Source organism: Aphidius gifuensis, linkage group LG2, assembly GCF_014905175.1.
Source record: "Aphidius gifuensis isolate YNYX2018 linkage group LG2, ASM1490517v1, whole genome shotgun sequence".
Lineage (NCBI taxonomy): Eukaryota > Metazoa > Arthropoda > Insecta > Hymenoptera > Braconidae > Aphidius > Aphidius gifuensis.
Genome location: NC_057789.1, coordinates 24,295,741 through 24,317,022, shown reverse-complemented (window position 1 = coordinate 24,317,022; position 21,282 = coordinate 24,295,741). Strand labels below are relative to the sequence as shown.

Genomic DNA, 21,282 nt, shown 5'->3' with positions numbered 1-21,282 from the left:
TTAGTTTTTACAATGTGCACATGAAAAAAAAATTACATTGTAAATCATGATTTACAATGTAATTTTTTTTTTAATTTAAATCAATTCTTCAATCAAAATTTTAATTAAAATAAAAAAATTCAATTAAAATAAAAGCAGTCTTGAATAATATCATTCATGTAAATGATTTTTCGTGAAAAATAACTGTCGACCAATACAATGTTTAATGTTCGATGAAAAAATAAACTTAATTCCATCCAATATATTTTTGTACAAACTTTAATATACATGTAAATTTTCTAATCACTATTTTATTATTCATACAACAGCTCAGTAAATTTCAAATTTAAAATAATTCAAGAAAATTATTTACATAATTTTTTTTTAGTGTGAACAATTTTATTTTTTCCAATGAAGCGCAAAACAAAATTTGTCTTATCACTAAAATACATGACGGACTACATAAGTCATCGTTCTCGAAATAGAAAATGAAAAAACGCATTGTCCAAGCTGAAATATTTAAATATCGGTACTAATAATTTATCATCTTTTCCTCAAGAAATATTTGATGGATTGACCAATCTCACCTATTTAGATATCAGCTATAATAGTTTATCATCACTTCCACGAGGAATATTCGATAAATTGGAATCTCTAACTAAGTTGCATTTAGAATCAAATAAACTGACAAGTCTGGAGCTTAACACTTTTAAAAGCTTGTCCAAACTGGATCGTTTGGTAATCAGGAACAATAATTTAACACATCTTCCACAAGAATTATTTAATCAATTAAAATCTTTATTGTTTTTGAGTTTGAAATCCAACAGACTGGCAAGTCTTCAGTCTAATATTTTTAATGGCTTGATCAGTCTTAAAATTTTAGATATTCAAAATAATAATTTGACAGATCTTTCAATTGACATTTTCAATGAAAATCAAGAACTGAAATTTTTAGGTTTACAATCAAACAATCTCAATAAATTAAAGCCTGAAGTTTTCACTAATTTAACGGAGCTTTATTTGCTCAATGTTGAAGATAATAAATTTAGTCTAACAGCTGTTAGACGATGATAAAAAATTAATTTTAAAAAATATGAAACAGCAAACCTACGATGAATATCCTTCATATGATATTATCAAAAACAAACCGTGCCCTTTATTTCCAGAATATTACTAAATCATTTACTTCCTCTAAATATTTTTGTACTTTAAATAAAATTATGTTCCTGTTTGTCATTTAAAAATTATTCAAATAAAATTTATGCTATAAAAAACCACATTGTTTTTACCTACTTCATGTCATAAAAATTAAAAAAATAGTGACCCGTGCCCTTAATTTTATTTAAAATACAAAAATTTTCAAATTTTAATGATTGAATTATGAATAATTAACAAAAGATGTTTAGATCAATTTTTTGATAAATTTATTTTTTCAGTCTGGAATTTTTTTTTTTTGTGATTTCGATTATTCATTAAATATAATATTTTTTAATTCTAAAAATTCAATTATTGGTTGTATATTTTGTTTTTATGACAATGATATTTTATTTCAAAGAACAATTAATAATTATTACCGCGCAGTGAAATACATATATTTTCAATTCCAGCAGCATTGAAAAAAGAATATTTCGCGTCATTTCATTAATAAAGTCTTAATCTTGCTCAGACTATATCTATGAAATTTCGAGAGAAATACTGTTTCCAATGCTGCTGAAGTGGTAATGAAGTATCAATCATCGGTTAATTGATTAAACAATCATTGCTACAATATTTTCATACTTACTAGAAATGTATTAGAAAGAGCACCAAAATCATGTGACTGGTGGAAATCTCAGGCTGTATATTAAAATTCTCACCAGAGACTACCATAGGATACAACAAAATATATTATGTTGGCGTCAATGAATTCAGCATAAAAATTCGAAAAAGCAACATGTGAGAACTTTTATATAAATTAATTTGAATTAAGATAACAATAAAACACCAATAAATATATTCAATGACAAATATTGATTTAATGTTTATAAATTGCTGTTACATTATGAATATATATCATTTGATAAAATTGAAGCTAATTCAGATCTTAATCGAGATGATAAAGAATTTGAGAGACCATTAAATATATCCTTTGGGAGATTGGTCAATTCATTTTCACTGAGATCAAGTTCCTCAAGTTGTGATAAACCATTAAAAATACCAATCTCAAGGTTTTGTAGTCCGTTCGAATTTAAATTTAGAATACGGAGACTTTGTAAGCCATTGAAGATATCTTTTGATAAAGTTTTAAGTTTGTTGCTGCTAAGGTAAAATTCCTGAAGTTGTGATAAACCAACAAAACAACCTGCCTCAAGATTTTGCAGTTTGTTTGATCCTAAATCTAGTATCTTAAGATTTTCAAGACCACAAAATACATCTTTGGATAATGTTGTCAGACTGTTATTTTTGACACTGAGCCATTTAAGATGTGATAAACCATCAAAACAACCTGACTCGAGATTTTGTAGTTGGTTTGATTCCAAACCTATTTTCTCAAGATTTTCCAGACCATCAAATACACCTTTGGGTAATGTTGTCAAATTGTTGTCATTGACACTAAGCATGTCAAGTTTTTTTAGACCATCGAAACAACCTGACTCGAGATTTTGTAGTTTGTTTGATCCTGAATCTATTTTCTCAAGATTTTCAAGACCATCAAATACACCTTTGGGTAATGTTGTCAGATTGTTGTTTTTGATACCAAGCAGCTTAAGTTTTAATAAACCATTCAAACAACCTGACTCAAGATTGTCTAGTTTATTTGATATCAAATCTAGTATCTTAAGATTTTCAAGACCATTAAATACACCTTTGGATAATGTTGTCAGACTGTTATTTTTGACACTGAGCCATTCAAGATGTGATAAACCATCGAAACAACCTGACTCAAGATTTTGTAGTTTGTTTGATTCCAAACCTATTTTCTCAAGATTTTCAAGACCATCAAATACACCTTTGGGTAATGTTGTCAGATTGTTGTCATTGATACTAAGCATGTCAAGTTTTGTTAGACCATCGAAACAACCTGACTTGAGATTGCTTAGTTTGTTTGATATCAAATCTAGTATCTTAAGATTTTCAAGACCATTGAATACACCTTTGGATAACGTTGTCAGACTGTTATTTTTGACACTGAGCCATTCAAGATGTGATAAACCATCGAAACAACCTGACTCGAGATTTTGTAGTTTGTTTGATCCCAAATCTAGTATTTGAAGATTTCCAAGACAAATAAATACACCTTTAAATAATATTGTCAGATTGTTGTTTCTGATACCAAGCTGTTTAAGTTTTGATAAACCATCGAAACACCCTGACTCGAGATTTTGTAGTTTGTTTGATTCCAAATCCATTTTCTCAAGATTTTCAAGACCATCAAATACACCTTTGGGTAATGTAGTCAGATTGTTGTTTTTGATACTAAGCAGCTCAAGTTTTGTTAGACCATCGAAACAATCCGACTCGAGATTTTGTAGTTTGTTTGATCCTAAATCTAGTATCTTAAGATTTCTAAGACAAATAAATACACCTTTAAATAATATTGTCAAATTGTTGTTTCCGATACTAAGCTGTTTAAGTTTTGATAAATCATCGAAACACCCTGACTCGAGATTTTGTAGTTTGTTTGATTCCAAATCCATTTTCTCAAGATTTTCAAGACCATCAAATACACCTTTGGGTAATGTAGTCAGATTGTTGTTTTTAATACTGAGCAGCTCGAGTTTCGTTAGACCATTGAAACAACCTGACTCAAGATTTTGTAGTTTGTTTGATCCTAAATCTAGTATCTTAAGATTTTCAAGACCACAAAATACATCTTTGGATAATGTTGTCAGATTGTTGTATCCGATACCAAGCTGTTTGAGTTTTGATAAACCATCGAAACACCCTGACTCGAGATTTTGTAGTTTGTTTGATTCCAAATCCATTTTCTCAAGATTTTCAAGACCATCAAATACACCTTTGGATAATGTTGTCAGACTATTATTTTTGACACTAAGCCATTCAAGTTGTGATAAACCAACGAAACAACCTGCCTCAAGATTTTGCAGTTTGTTTGATCCTAAATCTAGTATCTTAAGATTTTCAAGACCACAAAATACATCTTTGGATAATGTTGTCAGACTGTTATTTTTGACAATGAGCCATTCAAGATGTGATAAACCATCGAAACACTCTGACTCAAGATTGTTCAATTCGTTTGAATGTAAATTAAGATGACGAAGCTCTTTCAAATTCTTAAATATATTTTTCGATAAAGCTGTAAAATTGTTACTACTGATATCAAGATAATTCAGGCTCAATAAATCATCAAAAATACCTTGCTCAAGGTAACTCAGTTGGTTTGAATTTAAATGTAGACGACATAGATCTTGTAGACCATTAAATATATTTTTTGATAATGCTGTCAGTTTGTTGTCGCTGAGATCAAGTTCTTTGAGTTGTAATAAATCATAAAAAATACTTGGCTCTAGATATTCTAGTCTGTTAGACTTCATTATCAACGTACGAAGATCATCCAGAGGTTTGAAGATATCTTTTGGTAGTGTCGACAGCTTGTTACCACTTATATTTAAATCCTCAAGTTGAAGATCCTTGAGACCATGGAATAAATCTCTTGGAAGAATAGTTAATTCTTTATCACTAATGTCTATTCCATGTTTTTCAGCATTATTACACAGCAACTCACAAATTTCTTGATTATAATAAGGTGACTCTTGATTACAAAAGTATTTATTATGACTTTTAATAGTTGAAGCTGTTGACATATTTGTATCCATAACTAAAACATAAATAAATATTTGAAAATTTTATATTTGAATTTTAATACCAGAAAATTATACTAAATAAGAAGATGATGATTGTTAAAGTCATACGTATGATGTCAGTGTCCATTCGTGATTTCAATGTTATTTTAAATAAATAATAAATAAATTTACTCACTTGAAATTTTTTCGATATATTAATATAGATGTTAATGTTCAGCTCTGATAGTAAATACACTCGTCAACGTCTGTTGGGTACTTGTTGATTGAGATGATGCGTCAGACAATATGACGATATTTGAAAACTTGAAAAATAAATCAAAAATGAATCATCATTATTATTTTTGTAAGCTGATAACAAATACATTTATTACATTGTCTAAAATAAGTTTATGACAGCTGTATTATTAACAAATATTATAAAATAAATAATAAAAAATCAATTTATATATTTAAATAATTGATGTATTAAAATTTATGTATGTTAATATTTTTTTTTTTTTTTTATTAAAATGAGTTTTCAAAGATAAAATGATGATATTATTATTTAAAAAAAATATATCCAATTTTATTTTAGTCAATAATATTTTTTTTTTTTTAATGACACATATATTTTAAGATTTTATTTTTAATATTTATCGATAACTTTTTATATTTATCAACGATAAGATAAACTAAAGTTCGGCACCCGTATTCACAGGGCATTACAATTTAGGGCTTGTTTCATCCACCGGTGGCGCTTGTGGAGCTTTTATATGTAAAATCTATATAAAAAAAATTTTATAAGCGCCATCAGTGGCAAAATCCCCAAATGTGTATTTGAAAGAGAACATGGGTGAGTTGTATCGACTTATTAAAAACTAAAAAAAGGTAATTACGTGAAAGTCATTAATGCCACGAGAAACATATATGTCATAATGATATGTCACATTTTTTTGGTTATGACATTGTGATTAACTTTATACACACGCTTTAATTTTATATTTTAATTTACGAATAAACTATTGATGTAATTTGAAATTAAAAGTATTGAACGATTTATCGCTTACCCCAGTAATGAATAAAGTCAAAAAAATTTAGCCAGTTATTTATGAGACTGTGGTAGATTTCTTTATCGTAAAAGTGATGAGTGAGTCCAATCAAGACCTCGTTAATAACAGGCACTTTTTAAATTTATATAAAAATAATTTTTTTGGATTGCAACAGGTGATGAAACTTTTTTTTTTTAATTTCGTGTGCCTTATTGATTAATAATTTTTGGTGAGAACAGAGCTAACGTGTATGCTTCAACGAATAATTCGTGAGTGAGTGGTGCGGCAGGTGCGGCATTTAAGAAGAAAGACTAGAAATATTATGTATAGTACTTCTGGCATTAGACGAACACTTGCATAACGCATGCGTAGTTTTAAAAATTGTTTTGTCACCTGTCGCAATCCAATGAAATTATTATTCCTCATTGGAAAATTTCTTTATACGGTGTGGCCACTGTTGGCTGATGAGTCATCAGCGATGACTAATATGATTGAAATATCAATTTTATTTTTAATGACAACAAGGCACTGATAACATGAGCAGTCTTTTTTTGAATCAGTAATTCACAGTAGAATTCTAGGGTTTGTTTTTATGCATTCATGCATTAAAATTTTTGCAAGTTACGAATAATTATTTTATTTTTTTCTTTTAATATATTTATCATAGAATTTTATAAAAGTTTTGAGAAATTTATTTATATAATTTATTGTAGAAGGAAATTATATTATTACTTTATTATTATTATTAGTAATATATTATTACATTTACTTTTTCTGAATATTTTTGTACTCAAAATAAAATTATGTTCATCTTTGTCATTTAAAAAAAATTCATATAAAATTTATGCGATATAGAAAACCATATAGTTTTTACCTATTTTTAATCTCTAATTATCTAAAGAAAGAGAAATATAAGTATTGTAATAAATAGAATATAATTTCATGAATTTACTTGTTAATCTCAAATATATAGACTTGTCATGTAACAAATTAACTACTATTCCAATGAATTTGTTTAATAATCTCAAAAATCTCGCTGTAATTTTATTAAATAGCAATAAAATCAAAAACATTCAGGATAAAACATTTATGTTACCTGGTATCGAAAATATAAAGCTATTAAATTTAAGTCACAATGAAGTGAATATTAAAACTGTCACTTTTAACGGTGTTAAATGTGATTAATTAGATTTATCATACAATAAAATAAGCCATATTGGAAATAGCGCATTCAAAGACACCAACATAAACAACTATATTTGCATAATAATCTTAATCTTATTGTGGTTAATCCAGCTTGGGGAATTCCTAAATTTACTGCTGCTCACATGAACGAAAAATATAATATTGAAAGGTATTTCCTAGCACCACATGGATGAATCAAATGACAATCATCATCTCACTATTATTAAAAAATGTATTTGTTTTTTTTTTTTTATTTTAATTTTATCATTTGTTTTAAAAAAATATATGTAAAATTAGAAATTATTTGATAGTAAACTGTACAAAAAAAAAAAATTACAATTAAATTTATCTCAGTGAAATTTATCAAGTGAAATTCTTTCCGTGTATCAATAAATTAATAATACATAGAAATTAATTTTTATTGAGGTAACATAATTAAACACCAACAGTTATATTCAATGATAAATATTGATTTATTAGTTTATTTAAGTTATATTGTAGATATCATTGTGCACAATAGTAATTTGATAAAAATCATTAATTAAATAACTTTTTCTTTTTGCTCCAAATAATAATAAGAATTTTTTTACTTTGTTTAAAATAAATCTTATAAATTTTATTTAAAAAAATAAAATTCATGACGATGCTAATATATTATATAAATTGTATTTTTTATGACAACGTGTCACTAATTACGTGCGATGAGTTTTTACAATGTGATTTACAACGTATTTTTTTTAAAATTTAAATCGATTCTTCAATCAGAATTTTAATTAAAATAACAAATTCAATTAAAATAAAAACAGTCTTGAATAATATCATTCATGTAAATGATTTTTCGTGAAAAATAACTGTCGACCAATACAATGTTTAATGTTCGATGAAAAAATAAAATTAATTCCATCGTTTGACTATAATAAATTGATATGCGAGTAATAGTAAAAATATACATCAAGTACTGATACATAAATATTTTTGCGAATTACAAATTTTTATTTAGATTTATATTTATATTGACAAACAGAGTCTGGAACTTTTTTTTTTTTTTTTGTGATTTCGATTATTCATTAAATATAATATTTTTTAATTCTAAAAATTCAATTATTGGTTGTATATTTTGTTTTTATGACAATGATATTTTATTTCAAAGAACAATTAATAATTATTACCGCGCAGTGAAATACATATATTTTCAATTCCAGCAGCATTGAAAAAAGAATATTTCGCGTCATTTCATTAATAAAGTCTTAATCTTGCCCAGACTGTACCTATGAAATTTCGAGAGATATACTGTTTCCAATGCTGCTAAAGTGGTTATGATGTATCAATCATCGATTAATTGATTAAACAATCAGTGCTACAATATTTTCATACTTACTAGAAATGTATTAGAAAGAGCACCAAAATCATGTGACTAATGGAAATCTAGGGCTGTATATTAAAATTCTCACAAGAGACTACCATAAGATACATCAAAATATATTATGTTGGCGTCAATGAATTCAGCATTTGAATTCGAAAAAGCAACATGTGAGAACTTATATACATATAAATATCTATATATATAAGTTGCTTTTATATATTTATAGAATGAACAAAAATAAATGACAATTGACAGCAAATTAAATAACAATAAATTAATAATATATATATAGAACTTAATTTGAATTAAGATAACAATGAAACACCAATAAATATATTCAATGACAAATATTAATTTAATGTTTATAAATTGCAGTTATATTATGAATATATATCATTTGATAAAATTGAAGCTAATTCAGATCTTAATCGAGATGATAAAGAATCTGAGAGACCATTAAATATATCCTTTGATAAATTGGTCAATTCATTCTCACTGATATGAAGTGTCTTAAGCTGTGATAAATCATTAAAAATACCAAGCTCAAGGTTTTGTAGTCCATTCGAATTTAAATTTAGATAACGGAGACTTTGTAAGCCATTAAAAATATCTTTTGATAAAGTTTTCAGTTTGTTGGTGCTAAGATTAAATTCCTGAAGTTGTGATAAACCATCGAAACAACCTGACTCAAGATTTTGCAGTTTGTTTGATTCTGAATGTAGTGTCTTAAGATTTTCAAGACCACAAAATACATCTTTGGATAATGTTGTCAGACTGTTATTTTGAACACGGAGCCATTCAAGATGTGATAAACCAACGAAACAACCTGACTCGAGGTTTTGTAGTTTGTTTGATCTCAAATCTAGTACCTTAAGATTTTCAAGACCATCAAATACACCTTTCGGTAATGTTGTCAGATTGTTGTTGCTGATACCAAGCACCTCAAGTTTTGTTAGACCATGGAAACAACCTGACTCGAGATTTTGTAGTTTGTTTGATCCTAAATCTAGTATCACAAGATTTTCAAGACCACAAAATACATCTTTGAATAATGTTGTCAGACTATTATTTCTGACTTTGAGCCATTCAAGATGTGATAAACCATCGAAAAAACCTGACTCGAGATTTTGTAGTTTGTTTGATTCCAAATCTAGTACCTTAAGATTTTCAAGACCACCAAATACACCTTTAGATAATGTTGTCAGGCTGTGCTTGCTTATATCAAGTCGCTCAACTTTTGATAAACCATCAAAACAACCTGACTCGAGATTTTGTAGTTTGTTTGATTCCAAATGTAGTGTCTCAAGATTTTCAAGACCAACGAATATACCTTTGGATAATGTTGTCAGACTGTTGTTTTTAAAACTGAGCCTCTCAAGATTTGATAAACCATCAAAACAACCTGACTCGAGATTTTGTAATTTGTTTGATTCCAAATTTAGTACCTTAAGATTTTCAAGACCACCAAATACACCTTGAGATAATGTTGTCAGGCTGTTGTTGCTGATATCGAGGCGCTTAACTTTTGATAAACCATCAAAACAACCTGATTTGAGATTTTGTAGTTTGTTTAATTTAAATTTTAGTATCTCAAGATTTTTAAGACTATTGAATACACCTTTATATAATATTGTCAGATTGTTGTTTCCGATTTCAAGCTGTTTAAGGTTTGATAAACCATCGAAACACCCTGACTCGAGATTTTGTAGTTTGTTTGATTCCAATTCTAGTGTCTCAAGATTTTCAAGACCAATAAATACACCTTTGGATAATGATGTCAGACTGTTGTCGTTTATATTGAGCTCCTCAAGTCGTGATAAACCATTAAAGCAACCTGACTCAAGAATTTGTAATTTGTTTGATTCCAAATGTAGTGTCTTAAGATTTTCCAGACCAATAAATACACCTTCAAATAATGTTGTCAGATTGTTGTTTCCTATACCAAACTGTTTAATTTTTGATAAACCATCGAAACAACCTGACTCGAGATTTTGTAGTTTGTTTGATTCCAAATCCATTTTCTCAAGATTTTCAAGACCATCAAATACACCTTTGGGTAATGTTGTCAGATTGTTCTTTCCGATTTCGAGCTCTTTAAGTTTTGATAAACCAACGAAACAACCTGACTCAAGGTTTTTTAGTTTATTTGATTCCAAATACATTTTCTCGAGATTTTCAAGACCATCAAATACACCTTTGGGTAATGTTGTCAGATTGTTGTTTTCAATACCGAGCTCTTTAAGTTTTGATAAACCATCGAAACACCCTGACTCGAGATTTTGTAGTTTGTTTGATTCTAAATGTAGTGTCTTAAGATTTTCAAGACCACAAAATACATCTTTGAATAATGTTGTCAAACTATTATTTTTGACACTGAGCGATTCAAGATGTGATAAACCATCGAAACAACCTGACTCAAGATTGTGCAATTTGTTTGAATTTAAATCTAGTTCCTGAAGATTTTCAAGACCATCAAATACACCTTTGGATAATATTGTCAGACTGTTGTTTTTTATATTAAGCTCGCCAAGTACTGTTAAACCGTTGAAATATTCTGACTCAAGATTGTCCAATTTGTTTGAAAGTAAATTAAGATAACAAAGATTTTTTAAACTACTGAATATATTTTTTGTTAAAGTTGTGAGATTGTTACTACTGATATCAAGATTATTTAGGTTCAATAAATCATCAAAAATACCTGGCTCAAGGTAACTCAGTTCGTTTGAATTCAAACGAAGGACATATAGATTTTGTAGACCATTAAATATATCTTTTGATAAAGTTATAAGTTTGTTGTTGCTGAGATCAAGTTTTTTGAGTTGTAATAAGTCATAGAAAATACTCAAGTCTAGATATTTTAGTTTGTTGGACTCTATTATCAACGTACGGAGATCATCCAGAGGTTTGAAGATATCTTTTGGCAGTGTTGTCAGATTGTTAAAGCTGCCATTTAATTTCTTAACTTGAAGATCCTCGAGGCCATGGAATAAATCTCTTGGAAGAATAGTTAATGCTCTCCGAGAAATGTCTAACTCATATTTTTCAGCATTACTACGCAGCAACTTACAAATTTCTGGATCATAATAAGGTGACTCCATGTTACGAAAGTATTTATTCTGGCTTCTAATACTTGAAGTGGAAATATTTCTACCCATAACTAAAACATAAATAAATATTTGAAAATTTTATATTTGAGTTTTAATACCAGAAAATTATATTGAATATAAGAAGATGCTGATTGTTAAAGTCATACGTATGATGTCAGTGTCTATTTATGATTTCAATGTTATTTTAAATAAATAATAAATAAATTCACTCACTTGAAATTTTGTCTATCAATATAGATGTTAATGCTCAGCTCTGATAGTAAATATACTCTTCAACATATGTTGTATATTTGTTGATTGAGATGATGCGTTGATTAGACAATATGACGATATTTGAAAACTTGAAAAATAAATCAAAAATGAATCATCATTATTATTTTTGTAAGCTGATAACAAATACATTTATTACGTGGTCTAGAATAAGTTTATGATAGTATTATTAACAAGGAAAAAAATTGATAAAGGAAAAAAAAACATCATGATAATTTTTTTTTTATACTAAAATATTGTGAACATGAAAAATATATTTCTTATAGATCCACGAGAATGTAAAATAAATTATGAGTATTTATAGTCATTAATTTTTTTTTTTTTTAATGACACATATATTTTAATATTTTATTTTTAATATTTATCGATAAGGAACCAAAGTTTGGAAGTATCGACTTATTAAAAACTAAAAAGGTAATCACGTGAGTCATCAATGCCACGAAAAATATATAGATATGCCACATTTTTATGATAATGACATTGTGATTGACTCTATATACACGCAGCTTTAATTTTATATTTTAATTTATGAATATACTATTGATGTAATTTAAAATTAAAAGTATCGAATGATTTTTCACTTACCCCAGTAATGAATAAAGCCAAAAAAGTTGAACCAGCTATTTACAAAACGGGGGCAGATTTCTTTATCGTAAAAGTGACGAGTGAGTTTAGTCAAGACCACGTTAATAACAGACACTCTTTGAAACTATATATAAAAATAATTACCTTGGATTGCAACAGGTGATTAAACTTTTCTCTTTAATTTCGTGTGCTTTATTAATTAATAATTTTTGGTGAGAACAGAGCTAACGCGTATGCATCAAAGAATAATTCGTGAGTAAGTGGTACGGCATTCAAGAAGGCTATCGAAACACTAATATTTCTAGCAATGAAATTATCTTTCCTCATCGGATATTTTTTATATGACGTGGCCAGTGTTAACTAATGATCATTACTAATTAATCACTCAAAGAATGAAGAAGTCTACTTGTATTGCCATTATTGGCATAATAAGTGCAATCCTCATTGCTTGTCTCATTGGGGTGAGTTTAAATTATCTATAACTGAATATTAATTAATATCTCAATACGGCTATAATAATATGATTCAAAAATTATAAATTAGACAATATAAAAATCGACATATTTTCCACGTGCACAATAATAATTTGATAAAAATCATTAATTAAATAACTTTTTTCTTTTGCTCCAAATAATAATCAAAATTTTTTTACTTTGTTTAAAATAAATCTTATAAATTTTATTTGAAAAAATAAAATTCATGACGATGTTAATATATTATATAAATTGTATTTTTTATGACAACGTGGCACTATAATAACGTGTTTAGTTTTTTCACTTTGAATGTAATTTTGCTATTTACATTTAATTATAATTGCCAAAGAAATAATTTTACGCACGATTTTAACAATAAATCATGTGCAAAAGTATCTCCCTTACGCACTATATTGTCGCAAAATGGCGCCTATATTACAACCTCGTGACAAAATATTGTATAGTATTCTTGTATTGTGAAGAAGGTATCTCCATTTATTTTGAGTGTCATACTCGTCAGCAGGTCGTTTACGACTCGCCTTCGGCTCGTTCTCAACTCCTGGTGACTCGTATTGACACTTTCAAAATCGTGCAAGAATCACCTACTTCACGTACTAGTTATATCATATACTATTATATAATTTTTTTTTTAGAGTGAACAATTTTATTTTTTCCAATAAATCACTAAACAAAATTTTATCTTATCACTTAAATACATGACGGACTACATAAGTCATCGTTCTCGAAATAGAAAAAAAAAACCCGTTAAGTTGTTTTAAAGACACGTCGAACCAATATTTGTAGCTTGAGGGCCTTCGTATATCGTAACTATAGTATTTTATGCCTCGTAACTAAAATTTTGTTAACTTTGTTTCAAAACCAATTTTAATTTTTAATGCATAATTACAGACAGATACTAACACAAACTTCATAAAGCAAGTACAGTACACAGCTAGATTATATGTTTTGTTGTCACTCTGTGCATCACTTGCCATGAGAAACAAATATTTTTTTTAAACTTGAATAACTTTTTAAAAATCCGTGGCAAAATAACTTATTTTTTCAATTATATAATTTTTTTCTTATCTACAATTTGATAGAAAAAAGTTTTCGAGTAGACAACTAATCTAATATTTTTGCTTAAGAAAAAAAAAAAAAATTGTTTCGCACTATTCTCGTGTATAAAAGTTGTCAACTTTGACATTCATTATCTATAAAAAGCCGAGGCAAAAAAAATTGAAATAAATTGTCAAGATAGATAATTATTTCATTTAAAAAATAAGCCTAATTAAAAAAAAATCGAGTAGAAACTCAAATATTTACAAACAACCTTAAGCATTAATGACACGTTTCTTTGGAGGCCTGTTGAATGACTTTTTTTTTTTCTTTATTCAAACTATAGATTTTATAACTTAAAATTAAAATATCAATTTTATTTTTAATGACAACGAGGCACAGCTGATAACGTGAGCAGTCTTTTTTTAAATCGGTGATTCACAGTAGAACTCTAATGTTTTTTTTTTTTTTTTTTTTCATTGAAAACAAAATAATCTCGAATAATATTATTGCAAGTTACGAATAATTCTTTTTTTTTTTCTTTTAATATTTATCATAGAATTTTATAAAAGTTTCAAGAAATTTATTTATATAATTTATTGTAGATGGAAATTATATTCTATATTTTTTAATTCGTCATTAATGATAATATAGTTTTATGACAAAAAAAAAAAACCGACCCGGTCATTAACGACTTGTTTCTTTCCAAGGTCATTGAATATTTTATTATTTTTTAAATCTTGATATATTTTTTTATTTAAATGCTACCATTTTTAGAAAAAAACCTTCATGTGTAGGTGAAATAATTAGCAAAAATAGTTTGGTCCATTTAAAAAAACTCTTAATTTGTTAGAAAAAAATTTGGGATTTTGAATGTATTTAAAAAATAATTAATGATATTGCAGTGGGGATGGACAAGGTATGCAGACCAATCAAATCATAATAATTCAAAAGATGGCAACAGCATTGGACCGAAAAATGACATGACTAAGGACCAATCAAAAACTGACCAGTTTGAACCAGCAGATAAAAGTATGTAGAATTTTTTAATTCAACTGTAACTAGTAACAAAATGTTATGTTATAATTATTTCAATTGAATTCATGTTTCAGCAACAACATACAAAACATATTTTTGTAATAGATCTTCTGTCTTTTACATGAAAAATGTTTGTGACGGTTCTTCAATCAGGAATATTGATTTGTCTTATCGAGATTTAACATCTCTTCCACAAGGAATATTCAATGGATTGATAACTCTGACTGATTTAAAATTAGATTCTAACAAACTGTCAAGTCTGGAAAATAATACTTTCAATACCTTGTCCAATCTTTATAATTTAGATATCAGTGATAATAATTTAACATCTCTTCCACAAGGAATATTCGATAAATTGGATTCTCTAACTAAGTTGAAATTAGAATCAAATAAACTAACACATTTTGAAAATGATACTTTTAAAAGCTTGTCCAAACTGAAATATTTAGATATCAGTTATAACAGTCTATCATCTCTTCCACAAGGAATATTCAATGAATTAGAATTTTTAACTCATTTGCGATTGGAATCAAACAAACTTGAAAGTCTTGAACCTAATATTTTCAATAATTTGTCCAATCTGGTAGAATTATTTCTCAGTGATAATAACTTAATATTTCTTCCACAAGGAATATTCGATAAATTGAAATCTCTAACTAAGTTGCATTTAGAATCAAATAAACTGACAAGCCTGGAGCTTAACACTTTTAAAAGCTTGTCCAAACTGAAAAGTTTGGTAATCAGGAACAATAATTTAACACATCTTCCACAAGAATTATTTAATCAATTAAAATCTTTATTGTTTTTGAGTTTGAAATCCAACAGACTGACAAGTCTTCAGTCTAATATTTTTAATGGCTTGATCAGTCTTAAAATTTTAGATATTCAAAATAATAATTTGACAGATCTTCCAATTGATATTTTCAATAAAAATCAAAATCTGAAGTGTTTATGTTTACAATCAAACAATCTCAATGAATTAAAGCCTGAAGTTTTCACTAATTTGACGCAGCTTTATTCGCTTGATCTTGAACATAATAAATTTAGCCTAACGGAAGATGATAAAAAATTAATTTTAAAAAATATCAATCAGCAAACTTACAATGAATTGGCTTCATATGATATTTTCACAGACGACACGTGCCCCACTGTTAAATGCCTACTAGATCTTATAAAATAAAAATGATGTACTAAATTTTTTTAAGATTACGTGTAAGTGCTTCTTTTTTTGTCTCATTGAATATGATAAAACTTGTATATTCTACTGAATCATTTACTTTTTCTGGATGTTTTTGTATACTTTAAATAAAATTATATTCATCTTTGTTATTTAAAACAATTCAAATAAATAATATGATTAAAGAATTATTAAGTATTGTAATAATATTAGAATATAATTTAAACAATATTATATATTAGCATAAAATTATGTTTTGTTATGTATAATTCCCACCAAAAAAACATTCAATTAAATTGTTTTTTATCACAATAAAGTTTCTGATTTTTTTTTAAACCATTACTATTTATAAATATTATTAGTTTTTCTGTCAATACTTGGATATGTGATTTAGAAAAATTAAAAAACAAATATTGCTTTTAAGATTTAAAAAAAAAAACAGACTTGAAATTATCATGGAGTGAAGAGTTTATATTTCGGTCGAATGATGATAAATTTATTTTAAAAAATATACTGTTATAAAGATGATAAATTTGAAAAAAAAAAGCAATACTATGGTGGGGCGCTTCGCGCCTATCCCACCTCCGTAAAAAACAATCAGAAAATTGGAGTTTTCATTAATTGGTAAGGTAGAAAATGTCTTGTTTTTTGTTGCAAAACGCATGCGTAATTTTCATGATTTGGATTTTTATTTTTATACTGACGATACTGACCAAGTCGATTAGTCGACCAATAGTCAGACAAAGTGACCACAGCAGACCACAGTGACCAGCAGTGACCAGTGACCACTATTGAAATTCGCCGAATGTCATTTACGTTTGTTCAGAGTGATTTAGGTATTGATTATTATAACTGATCGATCAATACAAGAATGAAGAAGTTTACCTATATAACGATTGTTATAATTACTGCAGCTGTCTTAATTATTTGTCCAATTGGGGTAAGTGAAAATTATTTAAAAAATTAATTATCAAAATGATTGTGTATATAGTTTATATATATGTTTAAAAAAATATAAAGGTATATTACATTCTATAGGTACTAGTACATTCTATGTTAAATTTATACATTTAATTATTATACCTTTATATTTTTTTCAAATATATAAACTATATACACAATCAACTTGATAATTAATACAAGCTTGTATAATGTACTTGTACTAAATAAAATGCACTTGTATAATAAACTTTGCTGAATCGTCTAGCAATACCTTGACAAGGATTTTCACGTAGAATTTTGAGATGCTGTGATATTTACCATGAAACCCAAGTCGTTTTCCTTTCTTGGTAACTGCCTTAATCCCCTTCATTGACCTTAATGTTCGAGACCAGATGGCTTTTCAATTTTTCCTAGTTTCGACAAGTTAAACACTGACGTCCTTCTTGACCATTATTTAAAAAAAAACCATTAGTATCACAGCATCGTGAAATTTTACATAAAAATCCTGAATTCAAATCTTTGTCACGCTCGAATTTTTTCATTCTTTTAAATTAAACAATATATATTTACAGATATTTAAAATGATAATAATAAATGGATGAAAAAAATATAATTTTTATTTAAGGGAGTACTTTTAAGATAATCCAAATAGAAAGTTTAGGAAAAAGCGTAGTGTTAATTGCAACAAAGAATATAAGATTTGAAATACAAATCCCAGCCAATCACAGCAAGTTGTGTTCGGGAAAACGCTCGGATTAATGTGTACTTTGTGTTTGTGTGAATCTATATGATGCTTGTTGTGACAGCTGTTTATTTAGTTGTAAGTATCAATATAGGAATATGCATTGTTATTTATTTATTCCATTTGTTAATATAATCAATTTGTTTAAAAATAATTAGGTACAATTCAATAAAATTATAGTTTATTTTCATCTAGATGTTTGTATGTATGTATTAATGATATCTAAAAATACGTGGAGAATTGCGCGCGACCCATCATCGCATGATTTTCAAATACGTTCATGTCAAATATTAATAAATTTTGCAAACTTTAATTAACAATATCTCTAAATCGGAAAAGTTCAAACGTTTAATTTTTTTTTTTTAATTTTCTAAATTATATCAATTTTGACATATTCATTTTTTATCAAATTTGTAAGAACCGTTTATTTGTTATAACTAAAAATATAAAAAAATTTAAAAAAAATCCTATACCTGCAATGTTAAACCACGTAAAAAGTTCACCTGTTTAGACTCAATTATCTCTAAAACTAGATTGTTTGCGTTGCAAAAATTAAGATCATTAGATGCGGGAATTTCAGATTTATATATTTAAAATTATAAAATTGTAAGAAAAATAATATGAATTTACTTTTTAATTTAACAAAATATCAAATTTTAACAAATTTCATTAATTTTTATTATTAACTTGAAATTGAAATTTGAAAAAAGTTTTAAATAAATTTTCTTTTAATTTATAAGTAAATGATTATTTCAGGGAGCGTTGAAATTGTTGCCAACCCCAACAAGGAATTATGAAGCTGAATACAGCATTGTAGCGGAAAATAACATGAATAACCAATCAACCAGTCAAAGTAAGTTATAATCAAATATTAATTTTTCTTATTTTCATTTTTAATTGACGTAATTGCATGTATGTTTCAGCACTACCATACAAAACATACTTTTGTAATACGTCTTCTGGATTCTACATGGAAAATATTTGTGACGGTTATCTAACCCAGCGTATTTATTTACGTCACAAAGGTTTGACATCTCTCCCACAAGATACATTCAAAGGATTGATATTTCTACGTCATTTGTATTTGGATTTCAACAAACTGACCAGTCTGGAGCCTAACACTTTCAATAGCTTGTCCGAACTAGAACATCTAGCAATCAGTAACAATAATTTAACACATCTTCCACAAGATATTTTTAAAGGATTAATATCTTTAACTGGTTTGAATCTCGATTCAAACAAACTGACAAGTCTTGAAAATAATACTTTTAATAGATTGTCCAAGCTTGAAACTTTATATATCAGTAATAATAGCTTAACATTTCTTCCACAAGGAATATTTGATAGATTAATATCTCTAACTCATTTGAGTCTAGATTCAAATAATCTATCTCACCTTAAACCCGACACTTTTAGTAACTTGTCCAATCTGAGAGATTTAAAGATCAATTATAATAGTTTAACATCCCTTCCACAAGGAATATTCAATGGATTAGAGTCTCTAAATTTGTTGGATTTATCATCAAATAAACTGACAAGTCTTGAACCTAATATTTTTATGAGCTTGACAAAACTCACTGATTTATCTATTGCAGATAACAACTTAACATCTCTTCCACAAGGAATATTCGATGGATTGAAATCTCTGATTAATTTGGATTTGGCATCAAATAAACTGTCGAGTCTTGAAAATAATACTTTTCATGGCTTGTCCAGTCTTGATATTTTAGATATCAGTGATAATAATTTAACATTTCTTCCAGAAGGAATATTTAATGGTTTAGAGTTTCTTAAAATCTTGTTTTTATCATCAAATAAACTGACTAGTCTGGAGCTCAACACTTTTAATAGCTTGTCCAAACTGGGAGTTTTATGTATCAGTAATAATAATTTAACATCTCTTCAAGAAGAATTATTCAATAAATCAAAATCTTTAATTTATTTAAGTTTGCGAATCAATAAACTGACAAGTCTTCCGTCTAATATTTTCAACAAGTTGATTCATCTTGGAAGTTTATATCTTGATAATAATTATTTAACATCTCTTCCACAAGGAATATTTAATGGATTAGAGTCTCTTGGTTCGCTGTCTGTATCATCAAATCAACTGACGAGTCTTGAACCTGATATTTTTAATAGCTTGACCAAACTCGGAAATTTATATATTGACAATAACAACTTAACATCTCTTCCACAAGGAATATTCGATAGATTGAAATCTCTGATTAAGTTGAATTTGGCATCAAATAAACTGTTGAGTCTTGAAAATAATACTTTTAATCGCTTGTCAAAACTAGAATATTTAGATATCAGTAACAATAATTTAACATCTCTTCCACAAAATGTATTCAGTGGATTGGAATTTGTAACTAATATATATTTGGGATCCAACAGACTTACAAATTTTCAGTTTGATATTTTCAATGACTTGATCAAGCTTAAGGTTTTAGATATTCATAATAATAATTTGACAGATCTTCCAATTGATATTTTTAATAAAAATCAAAAACTGAGATTTTTATGTTTACAATCAAACAATCTCAATGAATTGATTCCTTATGTTTTTACTAATTTGACGCGGCTTCGTTTGCTCAATGTTGAACATAATAAATTTAACCTAACGGACGATGATAAAAAATTAATTTTAAAAAATATCAAACACCAAACCTACATTAAATTTACCTCATATAAAATTTTTAAAAACGAACCATGCCCTTCATTTTAATAATTATTAATTATTAACAATTCAATTACTTTCTCGGAATATTTTTGTACTTTAAATAAAATTATGTTCACGTTTGTCATTTAAAAAATATTCAAATAAAATTTATGATTTAAAAGACCATATACAGTTTTTACCTATTCAATTGAAATTTTTATTTTTCTTTATTTATCCTTTTAGGTTAATTATCTCATATATTTTTTTACTTGTGGATTGATATTTATATTGACAATAGTGTTTGGATATTTTTTTTTTATGATTATGATTACTTATTAAACATGATAATATTTTTCAAAAAGGACATATAAATAAATTCACATTATTCCGTGCTGAAGAAAATAGCAAAAGGACTAAAAAGTTGTAAAGTTTAATAAAATCAAAATTTATTTTTGAAATCATTAATATATAACTGTCTATTTTTAAGATAAACATTTGAAAATTAAATACAACGGAAAGGTTTGCGTATATTTATGTGTGTAAGTAAAAAAAAATTAACGAAAATATTTGCTATTTAAAATTAGAAAAAACATTCAGAAGTAGAATAATTTTACTGCATTTTTTTTTAATCGATTGTTGTGATGATTTTAGAGAGCGTGAAAATAACGTGGCCAATACAATCGGAATTCTGGAAACAGATGTGTGTCGAAATATAAATTGACCAATCGACAACCAAAGTAATAGTTAATACATTTTTCATTTCGATATTAATAAATGAGCAAGTGTGTTGTTTTTATTTTAATACATTGTCGAAGAAATAATAATTAATTATGACTGATATGAGTATAATAGTACAATACACATGTAACACAC

General features: G+C 27.0%; 1 protein-coding gene across 1 annotated transcript; it reads right to left on the bottom strand.

Moving 5' to 3' along the window:
* Positions 1-2,018: 2,018 nt before the first annotated feature.
* On the bottom strand, positions 2,019-11,458 carry LOC122850628 (chaoptin-like). The gene is made up of 2 exons (XM_044149760.1): positions 8,857-11,458; positions 2,019-4,798 (listed from the first exon to the last, which is right to left on the bottom strand). The coding sequence occupies exons 1-2, from the start codon at positions 11,456-11,458 to the stop codon at positions 2,019-2,021; spliced, it is 5,382 nt and encodes a 1,793-aa protein (XP_044005695.1).
* Between the last annotated feature and the right edge of the window lie 9,824 nt (positions 11,459-21,282).

What these genes read in the sequence shown, in the direction of transcription:
- LOC122850628 (XM_044149760.1), bottom strand. Translation starts at nt 11,458, where the DNA reads ATGGAGTCACCTTATTATGATCCAGAAATTTGTAAGTTGCTGCGTAGT. An exon ending in GCTTAAGACACTTCATATCA is followed by an intron (nt 4,799 to 8,856) that starts GTGAGAATGAAT and finishes TTTATGTTTTAG; the next exon opens with TTATGGATACAAATATGTCA.